Here is a 27,077-nt window from a genome sequence, read left to right as displayed (position 1 = left end):
TTCTCATGCTGAGCCTGAAGGTAGTCCTTTGTTTCCCTCCCCCACTCTTCTGATTCCAAGGTCCCACCCACTTCTTAAAAAAAAAAAAAAAAAAGCTTCCGTGGACTGTTTACAGCATACTGCGGCCTCACTCTGCACAGTTAACCTCCTCTAGGCACATGTTTTGGTTCCATGTTTCCAATTGCATTCCCTCTTCACCCCAACCTGTGAGGTAGGGACTTGAGGTCCATTTCACAGATAAAACCTGAGGTGCTCAGGTACTGACCAGGCATGAGCCCAGGCCCTTAACTTCTGTTACTGGGCTCATTGCTGGATGCCACTCTGCCTCCTCAGGGTCTCTCACACACTGTTTGTTGGTTTGTGACAGGGTTTCATGTGGCCAAGGCTAGCCTTCAACTCCTGATCCTCCAGCTTCCACTCTCCAAGGGCTAAGACTAAAGGCATGTGACATCTCTCTCAACACTTTCCTTTTTAAGTAAACATTTCTGTCAGGAGTGGAGGTACATACTTATAATGTTAGTGCTCCAGAGGTGAAGGCAGGAAGATCAGGGGTTCAAGGCTAACTTCTGCTATATAACGAGTTTGAAACCAATCTGGGCTACAGGAGTCCCCATATCAAAGCCAAACAATAATAACATGAAACATTTCCCATGTCCCTTGTCTGGGTTTGGTTTCGTCTTTTTACAAGCCAAAGGCCTCAATGCTGAAGTTGCTGGGCTCGGTCTCAGCACTTCTGGGCTTGGCAGGGCTGTATCAATTTAAGAAAGTGATTGGGAGCTGGGCATGGAGATACATGTCTTTAATCCCAGCACTCAAGAGGCAGAGACAGGTGGATCTCTATAAGTTAGAGGCCAGCCTGATCTAGATAGTGTGTTCCAGGACAGCCAGCCAGAACTCTATAAAAGAGAGACTATGTCTCCAAAAAAAAAAAAAAAAAACCAAACAGACAAGTTATTGGACCCTGCTAAGCATGGTTCAACTTCCAACGGGACGAGAGTGGCTAATTTGAAGGAGGCTTGGGGAAGATGACATTTACCCAAAAGGTGGAGCCCCTGAGCAGAAGGCTGAGGCTGAGAGCACAGATGTTGACATGCCTAATCCACCCTCCAGAGTCTGTTTTCTCTGTTTGCAGATCCTTGAATGGTGCCACTGACATCCAGGAGTTCCCAGACCTCAAAGGCACCACTAGCCTGGAGATCCTGTGAGTGGACTCCCTCTCCCTCCACTGGGGATTCTTCCACCTCCCTTCATCTGGAAGGCTGTCCAGGCCACATGCTCCTCCTGCTACCCCTCCTTGGGTCTGCCTCTGCTGCTGGCTCAGCCCCAGGGCCTTGGCCATCTCCAGATGTGGTGCTGCCTCCAGGCAAGGCAGGGGCAGCAGGATGTGGGGAGGAGGCTGGCATTCCGCTGTTGTGCTTAGATTGGTCAGGTCTGGCTTCAGAGCTCCTAATCCTGAGCCATGGAGCATGAGGACACAGAATGGGAGCAGTGTTGTGAAACCTGTTTCCTTTGACTCTGAGAGGCTTGGTGCCAACCAAGGCTTTCTTAGTGTCTCTGTGCTGTACTCTGGATCCTGGGAGAAGTACGTAGTAGACCCTCAAAATACTCAGCATCCTGGGATAAGTATGTAGTAGGCCCTCAAAACATGTTAAATGAATGAAAACAAAATAAGCAGGCACCGCATGTGAATGCTAGGAAGTCAACACCCCGCCCACACCGCACAGCTCATTCATGGTTCTGCTGGGATTGCCCTTCTCAAGTCTATACCGCCATTGTCTTCTTCCTAGCTCAGTGGCATGTGGAAATCTTTCCATGAAAGTAATAATAGTTTCCCAAGGATGACCTTGGCCTTGGAGTCTTTCCGGGGCTACCCTGTGCCTAATCCAAGCCCATTCTCCAACCTGCCCTCTACAACCCTCTGCACCCCAGCTTTGGGCCCTTCTCTTTTTTCCCCCATCTTGTTCCCCTCCCCCAGGCACAGGGAGAAAAGCGTGTACTGGGTTCCCATGGTCCCACCGAAGCTGTTTCCTAGCTACTCATTGCCATGGCTGTCCCTCCCCTCCAAGGCCCCAAGAGCAGGGAAGACTTAGTCTCTAAGGCCCAGGGTTTCTGGAATCATTATGAGAGGTGGGGTGTGGGTGGGGTGAAGATACATGAGTAGATTTGGATCTGTATGGATCACTGGACAAAGCCTATGGACTGGGGTCCTATTTCTTTCTACTTCCCACCCCAGCTCCTGTAGGCCAGGGGAACTTATCACTCAGATGAGGGAGCAGCCCCCCACCCCCACCCCCGTCCTGTTTACCCCACCACTTCTCTTTTGTCAGCTCTGTCCCCCCACGGACAGCATCAGGTCCAGTGCTCGAGACGGGTGGCTGGGAATAGCAGGGCTCTGGGCCTGATGCCAGCTCTGTCTCTGCTCTCCCTGCAGGACCCTGACCCGCGCAGGCATCCGGCTGCTCCCACCGGGAATGTGCCAACAGCTGCCCAGGCTCCGAGTCCTGTGAGTGGCTCGCGAGTGTTCTACAGTCCTGGCATTGTCCCCCGGGCCCCGTGTCCCAGTGAAAGCCTCTCCCACTTCTGTTGTGTTTGGTCATATCTCTTTCTGGCCAGTGGTCAACGTAGACTCCTGCTGAGAGTCTGTTTGGGAGGGACTGTCCTCTCTTGTTCAAGATAAAGGACTTTGGTGTCTGGAGTCAGATCCCAGTTGTTTGAGACCAAGTCTGCTCCTCACTAGCTATGTTCATTTGAATTTTCTTTAACATCTCTGAATTTCAATCTTTTATTTAAAATGAGAGTCAATTTGGGAAACTTGAAGACAGTCTCTGTTTAATGCACATATCACATAGTAGATAGGGCCTCAAAATGGCGTCATTTAGGCAAGAGAGTTTATTGCTTCTGGTATTCTGAAGATACTTAAGTTGCCTCAGGTTTTCTCCCCGCCCCCTATTTTAACTTAAATCTTAGACTGCTCCCTAGGGCTCTTCCAAGCAGCTCAAGATGGGTACACCCATTGTCTATTAACTGGCAGTGTGTCTTTGGGCAGGGTCTATGCTCAGGTCCTAGGCCTCATATTCCCCGCCTAAGGGAAGGGTTGGACCAGATGTTCCCTGAGGGCTCCCAGTACTTCTCTTCCCGGCCAGCTCCATCAATGGTGGTTATGAGTGCCATTTCCATGGGGCCACTACTTCTACAGGTGACAATGGCCATCTTGCTCAGTAATGCCCATATTTCCTACTGATTATTTCAGCATTCCATGCCCCAATTTTATCCACTCTTCTCATCTCCATGCCCCTCATTTTGTACTCCATTATCCCCAGGATGCTCCCAGGGTTCTGCAGGATTACCTGTTGATAAGGCAGCCCTGCTGGGTGGCGGGGGGGAGCCAAGTTGGTTCTGTCTAGGCTCAGTAAGGGAGTGGGGCTTAACAGGGAGGAGGGAAGTGAAATCTAATGGCGGAGATTGGTACTCTACTGTGAGATGGCCATGCGATGTTCCTGCAGGGTTCTCGTGACCTTCAATTGCTTCATAGGAAAGCACAGCCCTGACCACAGAGGCTTTTCCCTGCCCCTGCTCCCCACCTGCACATAGCCACTGCTTCACCCTGAGCTGGGTTCTGTCTCTTCCCCAGGGAGCTGTCTCATAATCAGATTGAAGAGCTGCCCAGCCTGCACAGGTGTCAGAAGTTGGAGGAAATGTAAGTCTGGGGAGAACTGGGGGCCAAGGCATGCCAGAGAGGTTCTAGGCAGGTCTGTGGGGAAGGGGCCCAGGGGCTAAAGCATGCTATAACCCCTCTTTCTTCTCAGTTTGTTGGACCCAGATATAGGGCTGGGAGCTCAGTAAGGCCTGGGCACACTCTGTAGGACTCACAGCAGGTGATATCGCCAGGAATGGGTGCCCAAAGGAGTCTCAGGATAGCTCCTGAGTCAACAGCCACACCAAAACGCAGCTGTGATTAGAGCCAGCGGAGGGCCAGGGCCACCAAGGTACTCTGTGTAAGACGCAAGAAGTCTTCAGAGGAACTAGAAGCATTCTCGGTTTTAGAGCATGTGCTCTCGTGTTCTACAACCCATCAACATATCACACATACATGCGTGCTCATGAACACAAAGATAATACATAGTTATACATGCTCCTCCAGCCTCACAAGGAAAAGGTCACTTTAAAATTTCCCTAAGCCCCATTTGCCCACCTCCTTGAATTACTATGATCTCTTGAGTTCCTCATAGCTGTCCCTGATTCTAGGCAGGGCAAATGCTTTATGGGGCCATGTCGGGGAAGATCTATCTGGGTTTGTCCTATTTGTCTGGGTGACAACATCTTTGATATTGCTGGAGTCTAGGATCTATCTCCTGTTCAATCAGTCTACTGGACTCTGCTCTCAACTCCATGCAGTCACTCGGTTATCCGAGGGCCGGGTGTGCTCTGTGGCTAGGCTAGGGTCTGGAGGACCCATGGCTGTGGGGGAAAGTGGGGGGCACTTCAGCTGGGCTGTGAGCCAGGCCCGGTGGGAACCCTGGAAGCTGACTCCCTTTTGGGCCACAGGGATGGTTTTGTGGCTTTGTCTCCTGACCCACTTACCCAAGGCAACCGGATCCCCTTGTGTTCCCTTTAATTCTGGTGACTTCCGCGGGCTGGGCCTTTCTTCCTGTGCCAGAAGAAGTGGGGGGCTCTCCTTTCTTCCATCCAGTGCTTGAGGGGCATGGAGCAGAGCCAGAGTCTCGGCCTGCAGGCTCATCTAGTCTCTCTTGCTGCCCTAGCGGCCTCCAACACAACCGGATCTGGAAAATTGGTGCCGACACCTTCAGCCAGCTGAGCTCCTTACAAGCTCTGTGAGTACCTGAAGCATCCAGGGGTGTGTTTTGGAAGGCCCCCATGTCCCCTCCAAGCTCATTCCCATAGCACATGTGTCCAATTCAAGCACTCAAGACATGTATGTGTATTTCTTCTCCATTCCCCTTTACACACACACACACACACACACACACACACACACACACACACACGCATGCACACATGCACATGCACATGTACACGCACACACACAAGAGGCACTTTCCCATCCCTTCTCCAGCTATTACCCAGGACATTCTGAGGCTCTAGAGCCAAGACATGATGGCTCCATTCCAATTGCTCCAGCCAGGTTGGGAACTGGGCAGCAGAAGGGACCTCCCTCAAAAGGCTAAGGCCACAGCTGCTTGGGAAGTATGTGACAGCGAGCCCAAGATAGGCCCAGGATAGGAACAATGCATTCTCCATGTGTCTCTGCCCTCTTTTATCCCATGCTTTCTGACCACAGAGACCTGAGTTGGAACGCCATCCGGGCCATCCACCCTGAGGCCTTCTCAACCTTGCACTCCTTGGTTAAGCTGTGAGTACATCTTGAACTCTCTTCCAGGGTGCTGGGGACCAGTTGGGACCGTGGCCTGGTTGGTGGTACAGAAGGGCCACCACTGAGCAGAGACTTGTGTAAATGTTTCACCACACATCACAGGGAGGTCTGGGCAGCCTAATCAATCATTCTAACAGTGTGTTTGACACATGGCGAGGCCGGGTAAACAGAGAGCCTGCTTCCTATGAACCCTGGAAGAGCATCTGCGGATGTTCTGCAATGTTTTGGCAGCCTAGGTCCTCATCGTGTTCCACTCCCTCACCTCTACCCTAGCCTCTGTATCCTCCCCATGCACCAATAGAGAGAACATATGTGCCCCAACTTCTCAATTCCAGAGGATGGTGGCTGATGGAGACCTCGGGGTCTCAGAGACCTGCAAGACAGTAGGGAACCACGAAATCTTTAAGTCACACAGGATTCAAGCAGAGAGTATGCAGATCTGGTGCGTGGTCATTGTGTCAGGGTGAAAAGGGCCTCTGACCTGGTTGGCACACTCTGGGGAGCAGGTTATTAACTACACAAGGGTCCTGCCCAAGGAGGAGCTGCCATCCTACCTGTGTGCTTGCCAAAGGCATTCCCAGCCACACGGGGCCCCTTTCTGACTAACACAGACTCCTTGAGGCAAACTCCAGCTCTGACCTTGGATATTATCCTGCTACCGACATTTCACTGGTGACATCTCCAACGTCTGGGAGGCGTAGCCTGCTTAAGGACTTGTCTATGACTCCCATGCGGCATGCACCTCCCACCCCCCAGTCTGTGGCTCTCTGGGCTCGGGGCCTTGGTCTTGTAAAACTGTCACCTCCATCTTGCATCTGATATTTGCTATCCTCCTGCCAAATTGGTAGGACAGATATTTTTATTCTTTGAAAGATGAGGCCATTGGAACTTGGGCAGGTTCGTGACTCCCTTTGGTCACACAGTGAGCTGGTGACCATGCCAGGTTTCCTGCCTGCCAGTCCAGGGCTGTTTCCACGACGCACAGTCTGTGGTCCCCGTGTTTGCATTGGATCCCTGGCTGAGTCTAATAATGTCTCCAGGAGAAGTTGTGCATGTCCTCACCTCTGGCTACCAGGCAGGTTCTGTAAGGCAGAATGGATGACCCAATGCCTGCTTAGGGCTGGATGACTCTGGATGACTAGCTCTGTCCTATCCCTGTCTGACTCTGGCCTCGTCCATCATCAGAGAAGCAAAGGGTTGCGTGGGATACAGGCAAAGAGCAGCGAGGTCTCCCAGGAGGGTGGGCAAGGGTTCCTGGATGGGACCCAGACACAGCAGCTACAGTTGTGGGGCTCTGTTACCTATAGATTGGGACAATTTGACATGAAGCTGGAAGAGTCCCTGATACATAGCTGTCACTCAAGGTTTGTTGAGTGAATGGATGGCCGAGTTAATAGAGGGTGTCTCTAAAGAACCTTCTTAAGGACCCTTGCCCCGGGGTACACACTGTCTCCCCTGTACTTACCTTCTGTTCCTTGCTCCTCTCCTCTTGCTCTCACCCCAGGCGCGCTGGCCACACCCTCAACAAAGCCCTGCCCCCTCAGCAGTTCCACTGACTACCAATAACCCTGATCATCCACTGTCCTAGGGACCTGACCGACAACCAGCTGACCACACTGCCCCTGGCCGGGCTAGGAGGCCTGATACACCTGAAGCTCAAAGGGAACTTGGCTCTGTCTCAGGCCTTCTCCAAGGACAGCTTCCCAAAACTGAGGTGAGAGCTTGGCTTGCCCTATGCCTGAGGAAGTGTGTCCCAGACACCTTGAAGAGACTGAGAAAGGCGCGGGGTCTCACCCTAAGAATGGCCTGGTAGCTCAGAGTTTGGCTCCACTGCCTTCCTGTCAGATAACCAGAGACATGACCCTTCCCTCCTCATCCCCTCTCCCTATCCCAACCACCAATTTAAGGGCACAGAGACCTGTGGGGAAAGGAGACCCCTGGGACCTCCTTATTCCTTGCCTGGTTCTACACAGCCAGGCTGTCCTGTTCTCACTCAGGCATCATCCGAGGCACGGAATCGGGGCAGAGCCCAGGGCACTGAGGAACGGAAAACAAGCCGCACAGCCAGTCCCTGGTGCTAATGACATCCAGGCTTCCTTCATGTAGTGGCGGCAGCAGCGCAGCCTGTGTGGCCCAAGCTTTGTCTGCTGCAAGCTAACGAGATGCCCAAGGCATCTGTCCTCACCCTCAGAGGGCACAAAACCCAGTTCTGTTATGCCAGGAGCTGGGAAGGGGACAGGGTGTTGGCTTCACAGAAGACAAGGGTAAAGAGTCACTGGGGAAATCTTAGCTTTTTTTTTTTATAAAAAAAAAAAAAAAGGAAGAGAGACTGGAGAGATGGCCCAGTGGTTAGGAGCTCTTGCTGCGCAGTTATGAGGATGGGAGTTCAATTTCAGAACCTATATAATGCACTGGGATCCCATACTTGTTTGTAGTCCCAGCTCTGAGGTGGGCAGAGACAGGGGGCAACCCTGTCTTAATGAAATGGGCAGACAGCGGTAGAGAACGACACTGGATGCCCCCTTCTGGTCTCTGCATGTGTACATACATAGGAGCATGTACATACCCACTCAAACACAAAGAAAGGAAGGTAGATGTTGTGCATGGTCCTACACACTTGGGTAGCAGAAGAAAGAAGATGGGCAGTTCAAGGTCATCCTTGGCCACAGGTGAGTTTGAAGCTAGCCTGGACCACATGAGACCATGTCTTTTTAAAAAAAAAAAAAAAAGGAAGCAAAGGGTGGAGGGAGGGAACGATAGGAAGGGAGGGGAAAGGCAGGAAAGACAGAAAATAGGGAAGGGGGAAAAGAACAAGAAAACAAAAAGAATCCATGCCCGCCCCTTCCCTGGCACTTGGGATCAACCCCAAGAGCCTTGTGCATGCCAGGCAAGTGTTCCATCGCTGAGTCAAACCCCATCCCCTGCCTCCTTATCGCCTTCTTAAATATGGACAAGAGTTACTGCCAAGGAGGAGCAGAGTAGCCCGAGTGCTGTGTGACCTGGGGGAAATTGCCTTCCACTCTTGGCCTGCTGTGGGGACTTCTGACTCAATAGGCAGAGGCTTCTCTCTCCCTCTCAGTTTTGATGAGCGATGAGAAGACACAATCTCTCCAGAGCCCTCTGGGGTCAGGAATCAGGCTTTAAGACTCATCTGAAGAAAGGTCCAGGGCAGTGGTTCTCAACCCGTGGGTCTCTACCCCAAAGGGGTCAAACAACCTTTTCACAGGGGTCACCTAAAACCACTGGAAACACAGATGTTTATATTATGATTCATAACAGTAGCAACATTACAGTTAAGAAGTAGCAACGAAAATAATGTTATGGTTGGGGGCCACCCCAGCATGAGAGAATGTATTAAAGGGTTGCAGCATTAGGAAGGTTGAGAACCGCTGGCATAGAGGGAGCGGGGCACTTTGGGGCTGAGGAGTAGGTGCCGAGGGTATCCACACTAACGTCTGGGATCCCAAACACGCTAAGGCAGCCTCTTCCCCGCCTAGGATCCTGGAGGTTCCCTATGCCTACCAGTGCTGTGCCTATGGCATCTGTGCCGGCTTCTTCAAGACCTCTGGGCAGTGGCAGGCTGAGGACTTTCGCTTGGAGGAAGAAGAGGCACCAAAGAGGCCCCTGGGTCTCCTTGCTGGACAAGTGGAGAACCACTGTGAGTAGACGGGAACTCGGTTGAGGGTGCCCAGGACTCTGGAGAGGAATCTGGAAAGGGGCTTTAGAGAAGTTTTAGTGGGGATACGTGTGACCTGGAAGGAACTGTCCCACTGTTTGCACACTTAAGAGTGATTGTTGCAGAAGAAGGACCGTAAGGATGGGAGCTAGACCGTCCGCATCTTCCTGGCCTATGCAGTCCCTCACATTCACACCTCTCTTAATCCCCCTGCCCCAGGGGTCACTTGCTTCATCTAAGGGGCTGCCTCCTTGTAGCGCATGGTCCGTTCTCAGAGAAAATGATTGATTAGTACATCAACTGAGATGGACTACAATTAGAATAGAATTCAGTTAATTGAATTAAACCTGTTTTCAGTGGGGAAAACACCGTACACGCTGTCCTAGAACTAAATGGAACATTTCAGGGATTATTGCTCCCAAGGCTGGATGTCCTTTGCCCCCATTCTTCCTATGAATTCAGATGTGAAATTTAAGTGGCCACTGAGTAAACAGCCCTAGTGAGTGAACAGGTTGTCTTGGGCCAGATACGTCTATTTCTGGAAGAGTTGGGGTGAAGGGAAAGTTGGAGGTGGGCAGCCAGGGGGTTCTGGGGGATTGTCTATAAAGGATATCTTAGATAAAAGGGAGAGAAGAGTCTTTCCTCTCCCTAGGCCCTGTGTTCCCAACCTCAAGCAGAGTTAGGATAGAGAAAGGAGTATTGCCTGTTGGATTTCATTTTCCATCTTGAACTTCCCCAATATCTCAGAGAAACTGAACAGAAAAAAACCCATTAAATTGAAATCTGAGTGTGGTACTGCTGCACATCTGGAATCCAGGACTCCAGAGGTGGAGGCAGGAGGATCAGATGTTCAAGGTCATTGTCATCTACGTGGTTCAAGGCTAGTCTGGGTTACATGAGACTCATTTATAGCATCTCATGCTGGTGTTAGGATGTAGACAAAACTCAATCCAAACCCAACTATACCATGTACCATTTGGGTTGCTTTCAACATGATTTAACCTCAGTTTTGTAGGGTTTTTTTTTTAAAATACTTTGGGGGCCTGCCACCCGGCTCCCAAATAAATACATAGAGACTTATTCTTATTTATGCATGCCTGGCTTTAGCTTGGCTTGTTTTTAGCCAGCTTTTCTAACTTAAATTATCCCGTTTCTCTTTAACTACATTTTGCCTCTGGCTTTTTACCTTTCTTTATTCTATATATCTTTCTTTCCTTCTTACTCCATGGCTGACTGTGTGGCTGTGTGGCTGGCCCCTGGCGTCCTCCTGTCCTTCTCCTTTTCTTGCTCCTCTCTCTTCTTCTCAAGGCTAGATTTCTCCTCCTATTTAGTCTCTCTGCCTGCCAGCCCTGCCTATTTCTCTCCCTGCCTCGCTATTGACCATCCATCTCTTTATTAGACCAATTGGGTGTTTTAGACAGGCAAAGTAACACAGCTTTTTGGAGTTAAACAAATGCAACCTAAAAGAATGCAACACATCTTTGCATCATTAAACAAATATATTCCACAGCATGAACAAATGTAACACATCTTAAACTAATATTCCACAACAGAGTTTAATTTCCTTATCTTTCAGGAAAAAAAAATGATAATGCATCTCTCAGTGGCTGTGAGGGAGGACTGGAGGGTTCCATACAAGACAAAGTATGTTTGCCAATACTGCTTTGGGAGTCAGGGACACAGATGTGGGGATAGTGTCATTGTACAATCTAGAACACAGCTTATGGAAGTCAAATACGATACTGTTTGGGGATCTCTAAGAACTTCCCTCCCATTGGATGGAGACAGGAGAGAAGCATCTCCCAAAGAGGGTACAAGCTCCCCAGGAGGAAGAGCACAGCAGCTCGCAGGGTCAGCAGACGGCTGTCCCCCAGGGACAGTCCCGGATGTCTGCTGCGTACTCCTTGGGGGAGTGAGAAGGGGCTGGAAAGACGAATGGAAATTTTCCTTCCACAAGGTGAAACTTTCCACTGGGCTTAGGTCTTGGAGAACCACAGGCCTGTTGAGTTAGTGGGCTGCCTGCTGCCTGTAACAGGAGCTAGGGCAGGGCCCCCCACTTCCTGTGAAAGCAAAGGAGCAGAAAGAAAGCCAGGAGCTGCTGTTCCAGCCAGATTCTATTTCCTCCTCATTTGAAGAGTAGTTACTTAACACCTTGGCCGTGACTTTCCCAGCCTCGGACAGAGTCTGTAGGTTTCACTCCTCGCGTTTCATTCATGCATTCTGGTTTCAAAGAATCGCTGACGTCCTTCCTGGAGTGCATGGGCAGGTGGGGAATGGAAGATGGAGAAGGAAGGAAATGGCTAGGACTATGTGGGCACACCTTGCCCTCCCCCCACCTGCCCTGAAGCTGGCCAGGTTAAGGGCACCTCCACAATCTTCCAGCCTCCTGGGAACCCCCTAACAGATATTTACCTGTTAAGGGGGAGAAAGGATGTTCATAGGAACCACACCGTGTAAGCCAAAGATGGAGACAAGCACAGCAGGGTCATCTCCTTATTCCTCTGTGGCGGAGGAAGCTGATGAGGCACTTGAAACCTCAGGCACCAGCCTCAGTCCAGAAACCACTCTGGTGTGTGTGTGTGTGTGTGTGTGTGTGTGTGTGTGTGTGTGTGTGTGTGTGTGCATGTGCAGATGCATGTGGCTCTGAGGGCCACAGGTTGATGCTGCATGTCTTCTTCTATTACTTTCCATGTTATTTGCTAAGACAGGACCCCCTACCCAGCCCAGAGTTCACCGATTGGCTAGACTAATTGGCCAGGGAGTTAGAGGGATCCTCCTGTGCTCCTCCACCCATCCTCCCGTCTGCCCCCCCCCCCCCCCATGCCAGGGCTGCAAACACATGCCACCATGCCTGGCTTTTTTTTTTTTTTTTTTTTTTTTTGGTTTTTTGAGACAGGGTTTCTCTGTATAGCTTTGCGCCTTTCCTGGAACTCACTTGGTAGCCCAGGCTGGCCTCGAACTCAGAGATCCGCTTGCCTCTGCCTCCTGAGTGCTGGGATTAAAGGCGTGCACCACCACCGCCTGGCCCATGCCTGGCTTTTATGTGGCTGCTGAGGATCTGAGTCTTCATGCTTGCTGTTGAGAAAGAGGTTTCATGGAGCCCAGAATTGCCTCAGATTTGCTTTGTAGATGAGGAGGACCTTGAACTCCTAATCCTCCTGCCTCCACCTACCAAATTCTGGGGTCACAGGCATGCCCCACCATGCCCAGCACCAACATCCTTCTTAATGTGTGGGGTTCGTAACAGGACGTAGAACTGCAATGACAGGCTGGCCGGAGGGAGTCCTATGTAATCACTAGCTCTCCTTCTCAGAGCAGCCGCTGCACACTCTAGGCAGCGCTCATGGACCAAAGGTGACTCGGAACAGGAAAATGCGCAATATCGGAGAATGCAATGCTCACTGCAGGGAACTAGAAACAGGCAAAATCCACAGGCGGAGAACATGGAGCTACCCAAATCCTGACACCCAAGAGCAGAAGTACATATGCAGGACTGTTGGCTGGCCAGTGTTGAGCAGTCAGGAGGGGACACATGAGCTTAGAAAAAGCTGACTTAAGACAAAGTGGGGCATTCATGACAGGCACAAGACCCAGGACTCGGGACATTTTCTGTTTTCCCTTTTCAGATGGCCTAGACCTGGATGAGCTTCAGCTGGAGATGGAGGACTCCAAGCCACACCCCAGTGTCCAGTGCAGCCCTGTTCCAGGTGAGATGGGGGGCTGGGGAGCTGGGGAGCTGGGGACAGCCAGTTACCTGAATGAAAAGCCAGTTTAGCCTGTCCGCTGTCACGTTGTAGATACTCTCTTTGCCCAGTGTTCCACCCGCTGGGGTGGAGGTGGGGGAGCCTCTTAGAATCCTCGACGAGAGGGGCAGGAGTTCTTTCCCTTGGAAGCAGGGGAAGGAAGCAGGAGGGTCGGGAAGGATCAAACAACCCTTACAACTCAGCCAACCAGAGGTTATGCATCTAGGTAAAAGTTGCTCTCGTGGAGGAGAGAAGTGAGGAAGAATGGTTGCTGGGGCTGCTGGGGCTGCTTTTTGAGAATTCCCTCAAGCACACACCACAGACTCACAGGGCCAGGTGGAGCTCTCAAAGAGCACCTTCTCCATCCCATGAAGAGTGGGATCTCTATTAAAATCTTCCAGGGTGGGAAAACTCCAGTGTCTCTGGATAATTCCTAAAGTACTGTTTAACCCTTAGAACCAAGGATGCCTACGATGTCTAATCTACAGCCATCAGACCCATGTTGCTAGAAGGAAAGGGGAGGGGCTCTTTTTCATTGATGGCACACAACCTAAGTTTTTTTTTTTTAAGTGTGGAGTCCCTTTCCTGTGTATAAAATACTAACAATTAAATTAGTTAGCATTTAGTTAGCAAAACAATTAATTAAAGGCATGGTGGTGCATGCCTTTAATTCTAGCACTCAGAAGGCAGAGGCGGATAAACTTGTGAGTTAAGGCCACCCTGGTCTACATAGCAAGTTCCAGGACAGCCAGAGCTACAGAGTGAGAACCTGTTTCAAAAAACCAAAACCAAACAATAAAATAACATGCCAACAGGCCATGCCAAAAGACAGCAGAGTGCTGCTTGGGCCAAGAACTGTTCAGAATAAACACAAAATGATGAACAGTTAGCTGTTTCTATTTCATCCCACCTCCGTTTTCCAGGTTTCCATACTTTATTGGCTTAAGCCCCTTGCCCAGAAAGCTTTCTGTCCTGACGTCGCGCAACGCCAGTTCTTAGCGCTTAGTGGCAAAAGCACGCCCCCTAGTGTCGGACAGAGGAAGGAAACAGACGGTAGGTTTTGCCAGAAAGCATGTGCTTCACCAGCTTGGCCTCAGGAATTGCATGTCTGAAAATCAGCAATCAACAAGGGTGAGGTAAAAGAAAAAGCTCTGAAAAGCAAGGTCCAACTTCAAATTGCTTTTAAAATAGCTCACACAAGCGGTCAAATAAATCACTGCACATCCTATGGTGGGGTGTTTATTTATACAGCCACTGAAAATATGTTTTTGAGGTTTCGAGGAAGTACACAAAGCTTATTAAGAGAATAAAATCTCAACCTATTTTAAATAATACATTAAAACCTGGAAGAAAATATATTAAAATAATGAGTTCTTTTTGAGAGGTGAGGTCATAAGCAGTTAAAATTTTTCCATGTTTTATTTTCAAATTTCCTACAATTACCATCTATTATTTCATAATCAGAAAAAAATGTTTTAAAAATAGATCCCACAGAAATCTCTTAAATTCCCAAGCTACCTAGCAATACATTGAAAAACAAGTCTGAAGCCAAAGGAAATGAAGAAATAATATGCCCAAAGTTATACAAGGTGACTTAAGAATCGGCACTGGGGAGGGAGATGGAAAAATGCCAGGATCTTACCCATCTAATGTGGAACCAAGTTGCAAAACTCCACAAGTTCAAAGTATTTTTTTCTTTGTTTTCAGTTAGGGCCTTGCTATAATCTCAGGCTGGCCTCAAACTCATCATCTTCCTGCCTCGGCTCCCTGAGTGCCGGATGTCAGGTGTGAACTACTATACTTGGCAAATTTTTCTCCATTTCCATTATGTACTCTGTCTCCCAAAGACTGATTGCCTGATGGACAGGCACTGTATTTCAAGCAAGGGAGAACCAGCCTATGTCTACTCGGGACTTCTGGACCATAGAAACTGCGGTGATTGCTTAGGCAGTCACCGTCATAAATGGTTGACTGGACAGCTCCTCTCTCATTCTGCTTTTGCCCTCGCCATAACTTCTCTTCACGCCTGTATCTCAGTCTGTTCCTTCTCTCTCTCCAAATCTTGCCTCTTTGGAAAGACGGTTTTTCTTCGCATTTCCTCTGATCTGGGTTTGCACTGTACCATGCATTATATATACTTCTGTGTATTTTCTTTGCAGTGTCTTCATAGTTTCTCCCCATAATTCCTGGAGTTTTCTGAGGAGGCCACTCTGAGACAGACATTCTCTACTGTTAGTCTCCTTTGCTCTAGGAGTCGTGTAAGCACAGAGCCTGGCATTTGCCAGTGAGCTGGGTTCTGGCAGCCCCGGCTCTGGGCTTATGTCTGCTCTCCTCTCTCACAGGCCCCTTCAAGCCCTGCGAGCATCTCTTCGAGAGCTGGGGCATCCGCCTTGCGGTGTGGGCCATCGTGCTGCTCTCGGTGCTCTGTAACGGGCTGGTGCTGCTGACAGTCTTTGCCGGCGGGCCCAGCCCGCTGTCCCCGGTCAAGCTTGTGGTAGGTGCAATCGCAGGCGCCAACGCCTTGACGGGCATTTCCTGCGGTCTCCTGGCCTCGGTGGACGCCTTGACCTTCGGCCAGTTCGCTGAGTACGGAGCCCGCTGGGAGACGGGGCTGGGCTGCCAGGCTACGGGCTTCCTGGCCGTCCTGGGGTCGGAGGCGTCGGTGCTGCTGCTCACACTGGCGGCCGTGCAGTGCAGCGTCTCGGTGACCTGCGTGCGGGTCTACGGGAAGGCGCCGGCGCCGGGCAGCGTCCGCGCAGGCGCACTGGGGTGCCTGGCGCTGGCGGGGCTGGCGGCCGCGCTGCCGCTGGCCTCGGTGGGCGAGTACGGCGCCTCCCCGCTCTGCCTGCCCTACGCCCCGCCCGAGGGCCGGCCGGCCGCCCTGGGCTTCGCCGTGGCCCTGGTGATGATGAACTCCCTCTGCTTCCTGATCGTGGCGGGCGCCTACATCAAGCTCTACTGTGACCTGCCGCGGGGCGACTTGGAGGCCGTGTGGGACTGTGCCATGGTGCGGCACGTGGCCTGGCTCATCTTCACGGACGGCCTCCTCTACTGCCCCGTGGCCTTCCTCAGCTTCGCCTCCATGCTGGGCCTCTTCCCCGTCACCCCCGAGGCTGTCAAGTCTGTCCTTCTGGTGGTGCTGCCCCTGCCTGCCTGCCTCAACCCACTGCTCTACCTGCTGTTCAACCCTCACTTCCGGGATGACCTTCGGAGGCTGTGGCCCAGCCCTCCGTCCAAGGGGCCCCTAGCCTATGCTGCGGCCGGTGAGCTGGAGAAGAGCTCCTGCGACTCCACCCAAGCCCTGGTGGCTTTCTCGGATGTGGATCTTATCCTGGAAGCTTCTGAGGCTGGGCAGCCCCCTGGGCTAGAGACCTACGGCTTCCCCTCGGTGACCCTCATCTCCCGCCAGCAGCCAGGGGCCGCCAGGCTGGAGGGAAACCGTTTCGTAGAGCCCGATGGAACCCAGTTTGGGAACCCACAACCTCCCATGAACGGAGAACTGCTTCTGAGGGCAGAGGGAAGCACGTTGGCAGGCCGTGGCTCTGCAGCGAGTGGCGTCTTCTGGCCCACTGGCCCCCTCTTTGCCTCTCACTTGTAAATATCCCTTCCTGTTTGTCCTCTCCCCCCTCAATGATGGCTGCTTATATATAAAAGAGAATACAACTAAAACTCCATGGCAGGACGGCCGACCGCCCCTGGCTCCATTGTTCTCTCTCCATGGTCATAACCAATGAGTGCTTCCAGGTCTTGGTGTGACCTGGCCTTCTTCAGCTTTGCTACCATCCTGGGTCTTCCCTGTCAAATCCAAATATGTAGAGGAGACCGGGAAATTTGCTTAGGAGAAAGGAGGAAAGTGAAAGACAGTGAAGGCAGTGGGGAGCGGACAGGGCCTTGATCAGTGAGCACTCAGTGAGCAGGGAGACGGCACACAGACAGGGGTGGACGAGAACTACCAAAGTCGCGGGAGTGTCTCCCCTACGACTTGTGGATAGGATATAAAATGTGTTCCGTGTTCCATTAATCTTGACCTCTGCCATGCGAAAGTGCTTCCTCTTAAAATATGCTTTGGAAGGCATTGCATATTATGTCCTTTTCTTAGAGTCATGGGGTCAAGTTAGTGACTGAGAATTAGGACCTTTTAATTTACTGCAGCAGTTAAACTTAATTATTTAATGATAGGTTTCTGTTTGCCCCTTGTGGAATACTTATAAATATCTCACAGAACTTAGCACGGTTTTCTCCCAGGGGACTCATCTTCACACCATGGAGTGCTATCCAGAGGCATCACAAGATGCCACCCTCCTTGAAAGCCCCTAAGAAGCCAACCTGGGGTGAAGTGCCAGAGGTGACTGGTGATTCCATCATCTAGGACAGACTTCATGTCTGTCCATCCTAGTCTTCCCACCAGGCCAGAGACCTGGAGGAGCCTGCCATAAGGTGGGGCAGGGAGAAAGAGACCCTTGTGTGTGTTCCCACACCACACAACCCCAAGCACTAATGAAATTTCTGCCCTCAGCAAGACAGGATTCTCAGGTTCTGGCAAAGTACACGCTGGGAAGTCTGTAGTTCCATGGGCTCCCCTAACTCGATGGTACCTTTGTGTGGTTTTATGTTGTTTGCCTCCTGTCACAGCCTGGACCTCTCTTCTCATCCCAATCCTGTTTCTGGGAGCGGTAGGCAGCCCAAGAGAAGGGATGTTTGTATTGTGGGTATTTCATTTTAGAGAGTATTGTAGCTCTCTGGGACTCCTGGATTCCTTCAGCAGGCCATTGATCCTTCTGCTTCTCTCTTCATGACCTTCCTTACCTTATGCTTTCCCAAGTGCAGTTGAGGGACTACGGAGTGCCTCCCACCACACTCCAAACACAAGAACTTAATCTCAGGGGGAGAAGGTAAGAAGCAGGGAGAAGCCAAGACTCAGTAATAGGTGATAATTGCTTCTGGGAACATCATTTATATTGAGAAGACTGAGTCTGGATCCTGAAGCCCAGTGGAGCTCTATTCTCTGCTTGAATCTTCTTGTGACCCTTTCAAAGAACTCCACCTTTGAAACAAGCTGAGATGGTCCTTCTCCAAGATTGCTAGTTACCTTTCCACAGCTTCTCTGCTGTCTCCCTCTGCCCCCAGTGCCCAGGAAAAAGTCTAGCATAGATCAACAAATGGGGTGGAGGGATCAGTCAGAGACCATGCATGGAGCGTGAAGCGTTTCTAAATCCACGTGAGTCACTGAGTAGCCCCTGGACTCTCAAAACTCCAAAGCAGAAGCAGCTTACTTTATAATTTCTCGGGGTCCTCTGATGGGGTCAGTTTCAGAGCAGGCATTCACTAAACGAGGGCACATTTATTTATCATGTCAGATCTCTATCTCCCCAGGGCAGATCTAGAGCCCTTGGTGGGGGAAAGGTTTGTTTTGTTTTGTTTTCCTGAGACGTGGTAGTTCTCTGAGATTCCCCAGGAATGGTAAAATTGGTATTAGTTGGGGGAGCATTGACTTCTAGAAAGTCGCCCTAGATTTTTGTTCTCTCTGCCACCACCACTATGGAATCATTGGTTCCTTTGGAGTAAGGATCCAGCCTTGAGGTAGAGTGGAGTGGCCATAAGTTGATGGTCAGGGAATATAGGAAGTGTTCCTTAAAGATGTCTTCTATGAAAGTGAGCCGGTCCTTGTGGGCTGCAAGCTTTAGTGTGGCACTGTTGTAGCCTTATTGACTGCTTCTAAAGATCTGGGCGTTGGCCAAAGCTGGACTTTCCCATTAAAGAAGAGGCGAGGGATATGGGAGTTGAAGATGTCCTCTATAAACTATCATTCAAAACATCTAGCCAGGAGTGGTGGTGCATACCTGTAATCCCAGCATGTGGGATGTGGAGGCAGAAAGATGGAGAGGTAAGGTCATCCTCAGCTACACAGTGAGTTTGAGGCTAACCTAGGCTACATGACTGTCTCAAACAAACAAACCCAAAATACTAGTTCATGTACATTTGCCCCCAAATAAGATTGAGTAGCAGAGTTTCTCTGGGTTTTGTTTTGGACTAAATTTCTAGCAAGTCAGTATGTTACTCCTTTGGTTCTCTTCTTTGTGGTTAGTCGAAGACCATACGTCTTCTCCTAAGCAAATTTCCAGGTCGCTGTTCTACATATTTGACAGGAAAGACCATGTGTCTTTGATTCATCACAGGATGGAAAATCGAACTGTTCAGAGCACATGAGTCTTCTGTTGTCATCATTAACAAAATCTTCCAAAATAGTGTCCATGGCAAAGAATCCACTCCAAGGCTAAGATGCCGGAGATAGAACTGTCAGGACTTGGTATGTACTGCCTTGGGCTCTGTGTGCTGTGCCCTTAGCTAGTGCCAACCATGATCTTAGACTGGGGAGAACTTAAGGTAGACCTTGCCTTGCTAAGCATCTCAAATGAAAAACCAAAAACAAATGTAGAGCTAAAAATGGAAGAGTGTGAATTAGCAGAGCTTCTTCCTCTTGGCCACCTCTCCTGAGCCTTTGGGCTCCCTTTTCCAGGAAGAGTAATGGAGGAGAGGAAAGAGCCGGCAACAGGCAGAAGGCCTGCGGGGCCAGGATGGAAGGAGGCAGTAGGAACCCCGACCTTCCTAGCACCAATCCCTCGACTACCTCTGCTCTGGGTTACCAAGTTCTCCTACCTATGACCCATCACCTCTCCATCCCTTCTGAGTTCCAGTCCCATGCCCTCCCCAGCCATGTGAAATATAAAAATTGTCAAGATGTAAATATCCGGATTCTTCTGTATAATAAAGCACTGATGAAGTATGCATGTGTCCTTCCCCTCTTTTCTGCTGCCTCGGGGGGAACCATGGGTGTGACAGAGGTGGGGTGCTTTTGAGAGGGTCAAGCTAGTTACCCTCCCCCTTTCTGAGTTCTGGGACCTTCAGACCACAGCCAAGGAGGCTCATGTTGATAACTTGGAGGAATCAGAACCAGTTTTGGTCATGCGTGCTGAGGTGTCCTTTGTGTGCACCGGGTCAGACAGAACAGAGTCGAAAGAGAGCCTGGAGCAGCTTAGGTTTCCTGGGTCTCAGAGCCCAAAGTCTCGTCGGCCCCAGCCTACTGCTGAGGTTTCCACTGAAGAATCAGCTTGTTTTCTTTTTAGTGGATGGACTTCCCCACCTACTTTCTTCCTGCCCCGGAGCCTGGCTTCAGGGTATGATGACATTCCCATGAAAAGCAGAAGCCCTTCCTGGGGAAGGGAAAGAGATGAAAGTTGGCAGAACCATGCCATCATGAGAACAAGATGCCTGTTCCAGCGTGGTATCAGGGTCTTCCTGGCTGTCTTGGTTAGTTTTTTGCCAACTGGACACAAACCAGAGTTAACTCGGAAGAGGAACCTCAATTGAGAAAATGCTTCCTTCAGATTGGCTATAGGCAAGTCTGTAGGGCATTTTCATGATTTTTGGTTTGGGAGGACCCAGTAACTTGGGGGTGGGTGCCACCCCTAGGCAGGTGGACCTGAGTTTGTTTTATTGTTTGTTTGTTTGTTTTTTAAGAAAGCAGGCTGAGTGAGCCATGGGGAGCAAACTACTAAACAGTGATCCTCCATGGTCTCTGCTTCAGTTCCTGCCTCTAGGTTCTGCCCTGACTTTTCATGATGGTCTGTAAACTGTAAGCTGAAGTAAACCTTCCCCTCTGCAAGTTGGTTTTGGTCAGTGTGTTAGCACAGCAATAGAAAGCAAATGAAGACACTGACCTAGTGCTGGAGGCCCTCCTCCTCCCCATTTACCTCCTCTTCCATTCCTAAATATTGTTCCAACTTGTTTTTTTTGTTGTTGTTTGTTTATTTTTTTTTAGCTGATGCAGAATCCCGATACCCTTCTGAGAACACAAATGATGTCTTCATAAACACCTGTCCTCTGTTCTTTTTGAACGGAATATCCCAAATCCCTCATCCTTCTCAACTACAGGGAAGCCCATTTCTCAGCCTTGTTAGACTTGGCTAAGAGGAAAAATGTGAAGTTAACGCCAGTAAATGTGTCCCTTGTGGTGCAGAATCTGAGCGTCTAAGCAAACCCAAGACCAGAAAGAGTCCTGGCTTGGTGGGGCTTTTTATCTAAAACCAGAGGCTGTTCTGGTGGAGACGGCTCTGGTTTTCAGCCAGTGGGATTCTGGTATTAGTCACCCATGCCCACCAAGAGCATGTTCTGTTCTGGTATTAGTCACCCATGCCCACCAAGAGCATGTTCTGTTCTGGTATTAGTCACCCATGCCCACCAAGAGCATGTTCTGTTCTCTGGAGGCCTGTTTTTATGTCTATCTGCTTTGCAATCACGACCAACTGCTCCCTTCTTTCTTTTGTTTAAAAGGTTTAATCTAATTTTTGAGCAAGTATTCCATTTACGTGATTCGCTGTCTCTCCTCTCTGTTCCTATTTGTTCCTCTTCCCAAGCCTTCACTGGTGACCACCGTTGTTACATCTCACCCTTCCGGAATGGCCATGCATAACACATGCAGGCACGTGAATGCATGAGAGTCTCATTGCAGCTCAGACAGGCCTCAGACTTGCTGTCTAGCAGAGGGTGACCTTGAGCTTCTGATCCTCCTGTGTTTACCTCCCCCGTGCCAGAATTACAGGCACATGTCTCCATATTCAATGTATGCAGTGCTGGGGGCCAAACCCTGAGCATTAAGCCCACTAGGCTAACATTCTACCAACTGAGCTACATTCCTAGTATTCCCCACCACCACCATCGCCTTTTTGTAATACTGGTGATTGACTAGCCTTCTGCATGCTAGGCAAATGCTCTCCTAGTCAGTCGGATTCCAAGTTCAAAATTTTTCAATCTGTATTTAAAAAAAAACGGCCGGGCGGTGGTGGCGCACGCCTTTAATCCCAGCACTCGGGAGGCAGAGCCAGGCGGATCTCTGTGAGTTCGAGGCCAGCCTGGACTACCAAGTGAGTTCCAGGAAAGGCGCAAAGCTACACAGAGAAACCCTGTCTCGAAAAACCAAAAAAAAAAAAAAAAAAAAAAAAAAAAAGTATGTACTTAGTACTTATTTCTTTCTTGTAGAATACCACAAGAATGCTTCTGCTTTTTTAAAAAACGATTTGTTTCAAATATCAATAAAGCCTTTTCATTTTTTCACAGCAGTTTATATCCATCAGGTGCTGGTTAGTTTTTTGGTTCTGTTTTTGTCAAGTTGACACAAGTTACAGTCATCTGGGAAGAGGGAACCTCAGTTTCTCAATTGAAAAAAAAAATAAATGCTTCCATAAGATTGGCCTCTATGGGCCAATCAAATGTCCCTGTAGGGGCATTTTCTTAATTAATGACTGATGATGGAGGGCCCAACCGTGTGGAGTTGTCACGCTGGGCAGGTGGTCCGGGGAGGTATTAGAAAGCCAGCTGGGAGCTGGAGAGCTGCCTCATTGGTTAAGAATACTAACTGCTCTTCCAGAGGACACAGGTTCAATTTCCAGCACCCACATGGTAGCTTACAACCACCTATAACTCCAGTCCCAGGGAATGTGATGCCCTCTTCTGGCCTCTGAGAGCACCAGGTACATAAACGTACATGCAATCAAAATATCCATCTACATAAGATACTTTTAAAAAAGAAATCTGAGCAAGCCATGGAGAGCAAACCAGTAAGAAACATTTCTCCATGGTCACTGCTTCAGTTACTGCCTCGAGGTTCCTGCTCTGCTCTGGTTCCTGCCTTGTCCTCCTTCAATGATAGACTGTGATCAGGACATGTAAGCTGAATAAACCCCCCTTTTCCCTTGTTGCTTTTAGTCAGTGTCTCATCATTGTAACAGAAAGCAAACTAAAACAGAAATTGGTACCCAGACCATGGACTATTGCTGGGACAGTCCTGAACATGTTGTTTGGGGGAAGATTGTAGAAATGGTTCCAACTTTGGTCAAGAAAAGCCATTGAGTGCTCAGAGTTTAATGAGCTGTTGTTGGGGTTTGGGAGATAAGAATGGTGGGAACAATGTGGATGATGGATACCAAGATTGTGAAATTTCAAAGGGAAGTAAAGACTTTCAGGGCTGTTCATGTACGCAAACGAAACCTTTGCTTTACGGGGACAGGCGAGGCTAGCTATCTGAGGCCAAGATATTAGCTGTGATTAAGAAAAGAGCAGCATTGCCGGCTGGTGGTGGCACATGCCTTTAATCCCAGCACTTGGGAGGCAGAGCTAGGCGGATCTCTGTGAGTTCAAGGCCAGCCTGGTCTAAGAGTGAGATCCAGGACAGACACCAAAACTACACAGATAAACCCTGTCTGGGGGGGGGGGGGAGAAGGAGGAGGAGAAGGAGGAGGAGGAGGAGGAGGAGGAGAAGGAAGAGGAGGAGGAGGAGGAGGGGGAGGAGGAGGAGGAGAAGGAAGAGGAGGAGGAGGGGGAGGAGGAGGAGGAGGAAGAGAAGAAGAAGAAGAAGAAGAAGAAGGAGAAGAAGAAGAAGGAGGAGGAGGAGGAGGAGGAGGAGAGAGCAGCAGCATTAAGGTGAAATTTTCTGGGAACATTTCTTCAGAGTCAGCACATAGAAATTGTGGTCCAGAGCAGTCCAAGCCTGCATCTCATGTGGGCAGCCAAGGGTCTCCCAGCTAGCTGGTTTAGAAAGCAGGAAGGGGTCATGGAGAGCAACTGAGGCTTGGCACTGTGAGAAGCTATTGGTAAAGGTGCAGCCTCAGCTGAAGTAGAAAACCCATGATTAAAGGGGTCATGGGGAAAAGCTGAGGCCTGGCACCATGAGGCAGGATCAGAGTCCCTGAAGAGAGCCTACTGGTCTCACTTACTGTATCCTCGGTCTTTTTCACAGGATCTAACAGAGAAAAGAATGCTTGGTTACTTTCTGTTGAGAGGGAAAGAATAAAAGTGAGTTTGAAGTGTGTGGTGTATGGATGGAATTCCAGCACTCGGGATATGAGGCAGGAAGATCAGGAGTCCAACGTCTTAAAAACATTTTTTAAAGAGTCAAATTAAGTACATCCTTAATAATTGTTCCTCAATTTGTCCAGGAGAAGCCAAGAATAGAGAACAGCAGAGAACCTTATGTCTGAACTAATTCATTTATAGTCTTATATTCCCTCTCCCCTCCCCCATCTCCATTTCTATTTGTGTGTGTGTGTGTGTGTGTGTGTGTGTGTGTGTGTGTGTGTGTGTGTGTGTGTATGTGTGTGTGGACACACATTATGACAGAGCTTATGTGGAGGTCAGAGGACAAGTTGAGGAAGCCAGTTCTCTCCTTCTATCATATGGATCTTGGGTATCAAACTCAGTTGTCAGGCTTGGTGGCACATGCCTTTAAGCACCGAGCCACACCACCAGCTCCTATATTATTGTCTGAATTAGAACTGTCTCTAAGAACTGTCACTCGGACTCTCCATTTTCCAGGTCTGTGTCATGACTTTTAGATATGTCCTTCGGATTTACAAGACAGCGTGAGGGACTAAAGAGACAGCTCAAAGGTCAAAGCACTTGATATTCTTACCGAGGCCTTGGGTTCAGTTCCCAGCGTGACCATGACAGCCCACAAACACCCATAATTCTGGGTCCTGGGATTCAATGCCTTCTTCTGGCCTATGTGGTCAGCAGGCACAGTCATACACATAAAATAAATCTTAAAAAGAAGAAAACACTGTGCACAGATTATTTAGAAGGCAAGGTTAAAGGTTTGAGTCTCTGGCCCTCCTCTCCCGGCTAGCATGGTTGAAATGATGCCACTCTAATTACCAGTTTCTTTAGATGTTTCCTGCCCAGTAATCACTTCCTTTTGACAACTATTTCCTTCAGGAAGTGTCCTGCTGCTCCTACATCACATGGTTCCATAGACTCCAGGTTTCACAGTTGGGAATTTGATCTGGGCTTTATCAGCACTGTCTTTGGCTTCACTGATTAGCCAAAGGAGGACTCAGAGTCACATCTTCCATTAAGATCTGATCCAAGAACATTGGGGTGATAAGAAGTACTGTCCCTGGAGCTGCTGGGCTGGCAGGTTGCACAGGCGCTGGTGTCTGTCTTGGCTCCTAGAGAACAGTGAATCCTGACATCATTTGAGGATCTGTACTAGCCACACCTAAAAAGCAGTGAGCCAATAATTTGTGTGTTCATGTATTTTGGCACTTGCATGGAAAGAGGCCGAAGAGTCTTTTTAACAAGTCCCTCCTGTGTTACCCTCTACCCAAACCCAGCAGAAGTGAACTTACTTGTCCTCTTGGCACCCTTAGGATAGTAGAGGCATCTATTGAATGGAGTTTTGGTGGCCAAGGGGGATTGTCAGAAGGACCATTAGGATAGGCTATTGTCTTAGTTACGGTTGCTATTGCTGTGATGAAACACCATGACCAAAAGTAAGATGGGGAGGAAAGGGTTGATTTGGCTTATGCTTCCACATTGTAGTCCATTGTTGAAGGAAGTCAGGACAGGAACTCAAACAGGGTAAGAACCTGGAGGCAGGAGCTAATGCAGAGGCCACGGAGGGTTGCTGCTTACTGGCTTGCTCAGCCTGCTTTCTCATAGAACCCAGGACCACCAACCTAGGGGATGGCACCACCCACAATGGGCTGAGCCCTCCCACATCAATCACCAATTAAGAAAATGCCCCACATGCTTGCCAACAGCCCAACCTCATGGAGGCATTTTCTCAGCTGAGGCTCCCTCCTCTCTGATGACTCTAGCTTGTGTCAAGTTGACATAAAACTAGTCAGGACAGCTATCATATGGACATGGGGCTAGGTGGGAACCCCTATGGAGTAACTTAAGGTAAGAGGATGCTGAAGCAGGGGGTTGGGGGGAATGGAAAGAGCAGGTGAGAACCACTGGGTGCTGCCCTGTGTGGATTCCGCAGTTAGCATCAGAACTGCACAGCTGTTGAATGTTAGCATCAGGAGAAAGTGTAGGGAGCATTCACTGTCCTTGGGTTTTACTTAACCTCTCTGTTGCATTATCATCAAAATGGGAATGATAGCACCAAAATGCTGCAGGTTATTGGAAAGATCAGATTTTTTTGTGTAAAGGGCTAGTACCTGACAATGACTCTCCACCTAGTAGAAATCTGGAGATAGAGAACTCAACCCCTAGGTTGAGGTTTTATGGGTGCTTTTGGTGGGAGGTCTGAGGGAAGTTGCTTGGAGAGGAGCTTCTTGTCCAAATTAAATAATCTCAGGGTCCTAAGTGAGCATGGCAGGCGACGGTAGGGAGGGGACAGTCTAGTGGGATGTGGTATCAGGAAAATAAAATCAAGAAAAACAAGGACACGAAAGGGTAAAGTCCTGGAGTCGGGTGGGGAGGATGAAAGACATTAGGATAGACTGTCATCTCTGATATAAACTATTTGTTAGAGAGAGGGACGGCCATTCCCCGGGGTAAGGGGGGCATGGCAAGAGGCAGGAGCAACACTTGCCAAGCAGCCAAGTGGAAAGCGTTGTTCCAGGACATAGCATGTCTGTGTCCATTGCCCCGCCTCTACTGGGTTTCGCTGGCAGCACTGCACAGGCCTGGATTGCAAGCTGCCTTGCAGCCAGTTATCCTGGGAGCAGGTTCTAAAACCACACCCCCCCCACGCCCACCCTGTCCTTCCTTCCCTTTAGGCCACCCCAACCTAAACAAGACAACCTGGGCAGGGGGGCCACACGCTGATGGAAAAATACACACTTGGCTGGAAAAGGAACTTTATTTGTATGTGTTGAATTCCCGAAGCAGCCGAAGGATAAATAGCTAGTCCTAGCCTCAGCTGTCTGCCCACAAGGTGGGTGGTAAAATCTGTTCTTATTTAGATAGCTTGTGGGGAGAGGTGAAGAGGGGGACTGGGTGGGGGGCAGCAGGAGAGAGGAACTTGGAATCTGCAATGTTTATATGATCAGTCATGGATGTCATCTCTCCTCTTTAATTAGGGGTTTGGAGTTGAAAACACTGCTCAGTTTGGTTGTCCCAGGAACAAAGCAGACTGGCAAGGAGGCTGAGGGCATGGCAGTTCCTCAGGGCTCACCTATGGCTGGATCACTGTCTCCAGCCCCCTGCAAAAACTCTACAAATGTCAACTTTGCTGTGCCCCGTGCAGGATGCTTTACAAGCATTATTTCATTCCATGCTCACAACACTCTGAGTTAACTACCACAATGTGGCTATTTTACAGAAACAAAACCCCAAAAGGAAGGTCTAATATTAAGAGCACACAATTGGTAAGCAGTACCCATCAGAGCTGGAACTGCCTTTTCTTTTTCTCCTTTTTTTTAAAAAAAAAAAAAAAATCATTAAACTTTTAAAATTTAAATAATAATAATAAAAAGACAAG

At 49.5% G+C, this 27,077-nt stretch overlaps 1 protein-coding gene across 3 annotated transcripts in view; it reads left to right on the top strand.

Moving 5' to 3' along the window:
* The window catches only part of Lgr6 (leucine rich repeat containing G protein-coupled receptor 6), a 122,420-nt gene extending 102,825 nt beyond the window's left edge, over positions 1-19,595 (top strand). For all 3 annotated transcript variants that reach the window (XM_052737030.1, XM_052737031.1, XM_052737029.1), the window contains 9 exons: positions 1,133-1,201; positions 2,432-2,503; positions 3,632-3,697; positions 4,761-4,832; positions 5,300-5,371; positions 6,981-7,106; positions 8,890-9,050; positions 12,695-12,775; positions 15,154-19,595. In XM_052737030.1, the coding sequence (XP_052592990.1) occupies positions 1,133-1,201; positions 2,432-2,503; positions 3,632-3,697; positions 4,761-4,832; positions 5,300-5,371; positions 6,981-7,106; positions 8,890-9,050; positions 12,695-12,775; positions 15,154-16,409 (1,975 nt within the window). In that variant the 3' untranslated portion in view covers positions 16,410-19,595. The remainder of the gene's footprint in view (positions 1-1,132; positions 1,202-2,431; positions 2,504-3,631; positions 3,698-4,760; positions 4,833-5,299; positions 5,372-6,980; positions 7,107-8,889; positions 9,051-12,694; positions 12,776-15,153) is intronic.
* The last annotated feature ends 7,482 nt before the right edge of the window (positions 19,596-27,077 follow it).

Source organism: Peromyscus californicus, unplaced genomic scaffold (genome assembly GCF_007827085.1).
Source record: "Peromyscus californicus insignis strain IS unplaced genomic scaffold, ASM782708v3 Scaffold_14__1_contigs__length_90479793_seg_2, whole genome shotgun sequence".
NCBI lineage: Eukaryota > Metazoa > Chordata > Mammalia > Rodentia > Cricetidae > Peromyscus > Peromyscus californicus.
Note: the sequence above shows the minus strand (reverse complement) of the source record. Positions and strands in the feature narration are given on the sequence as shown.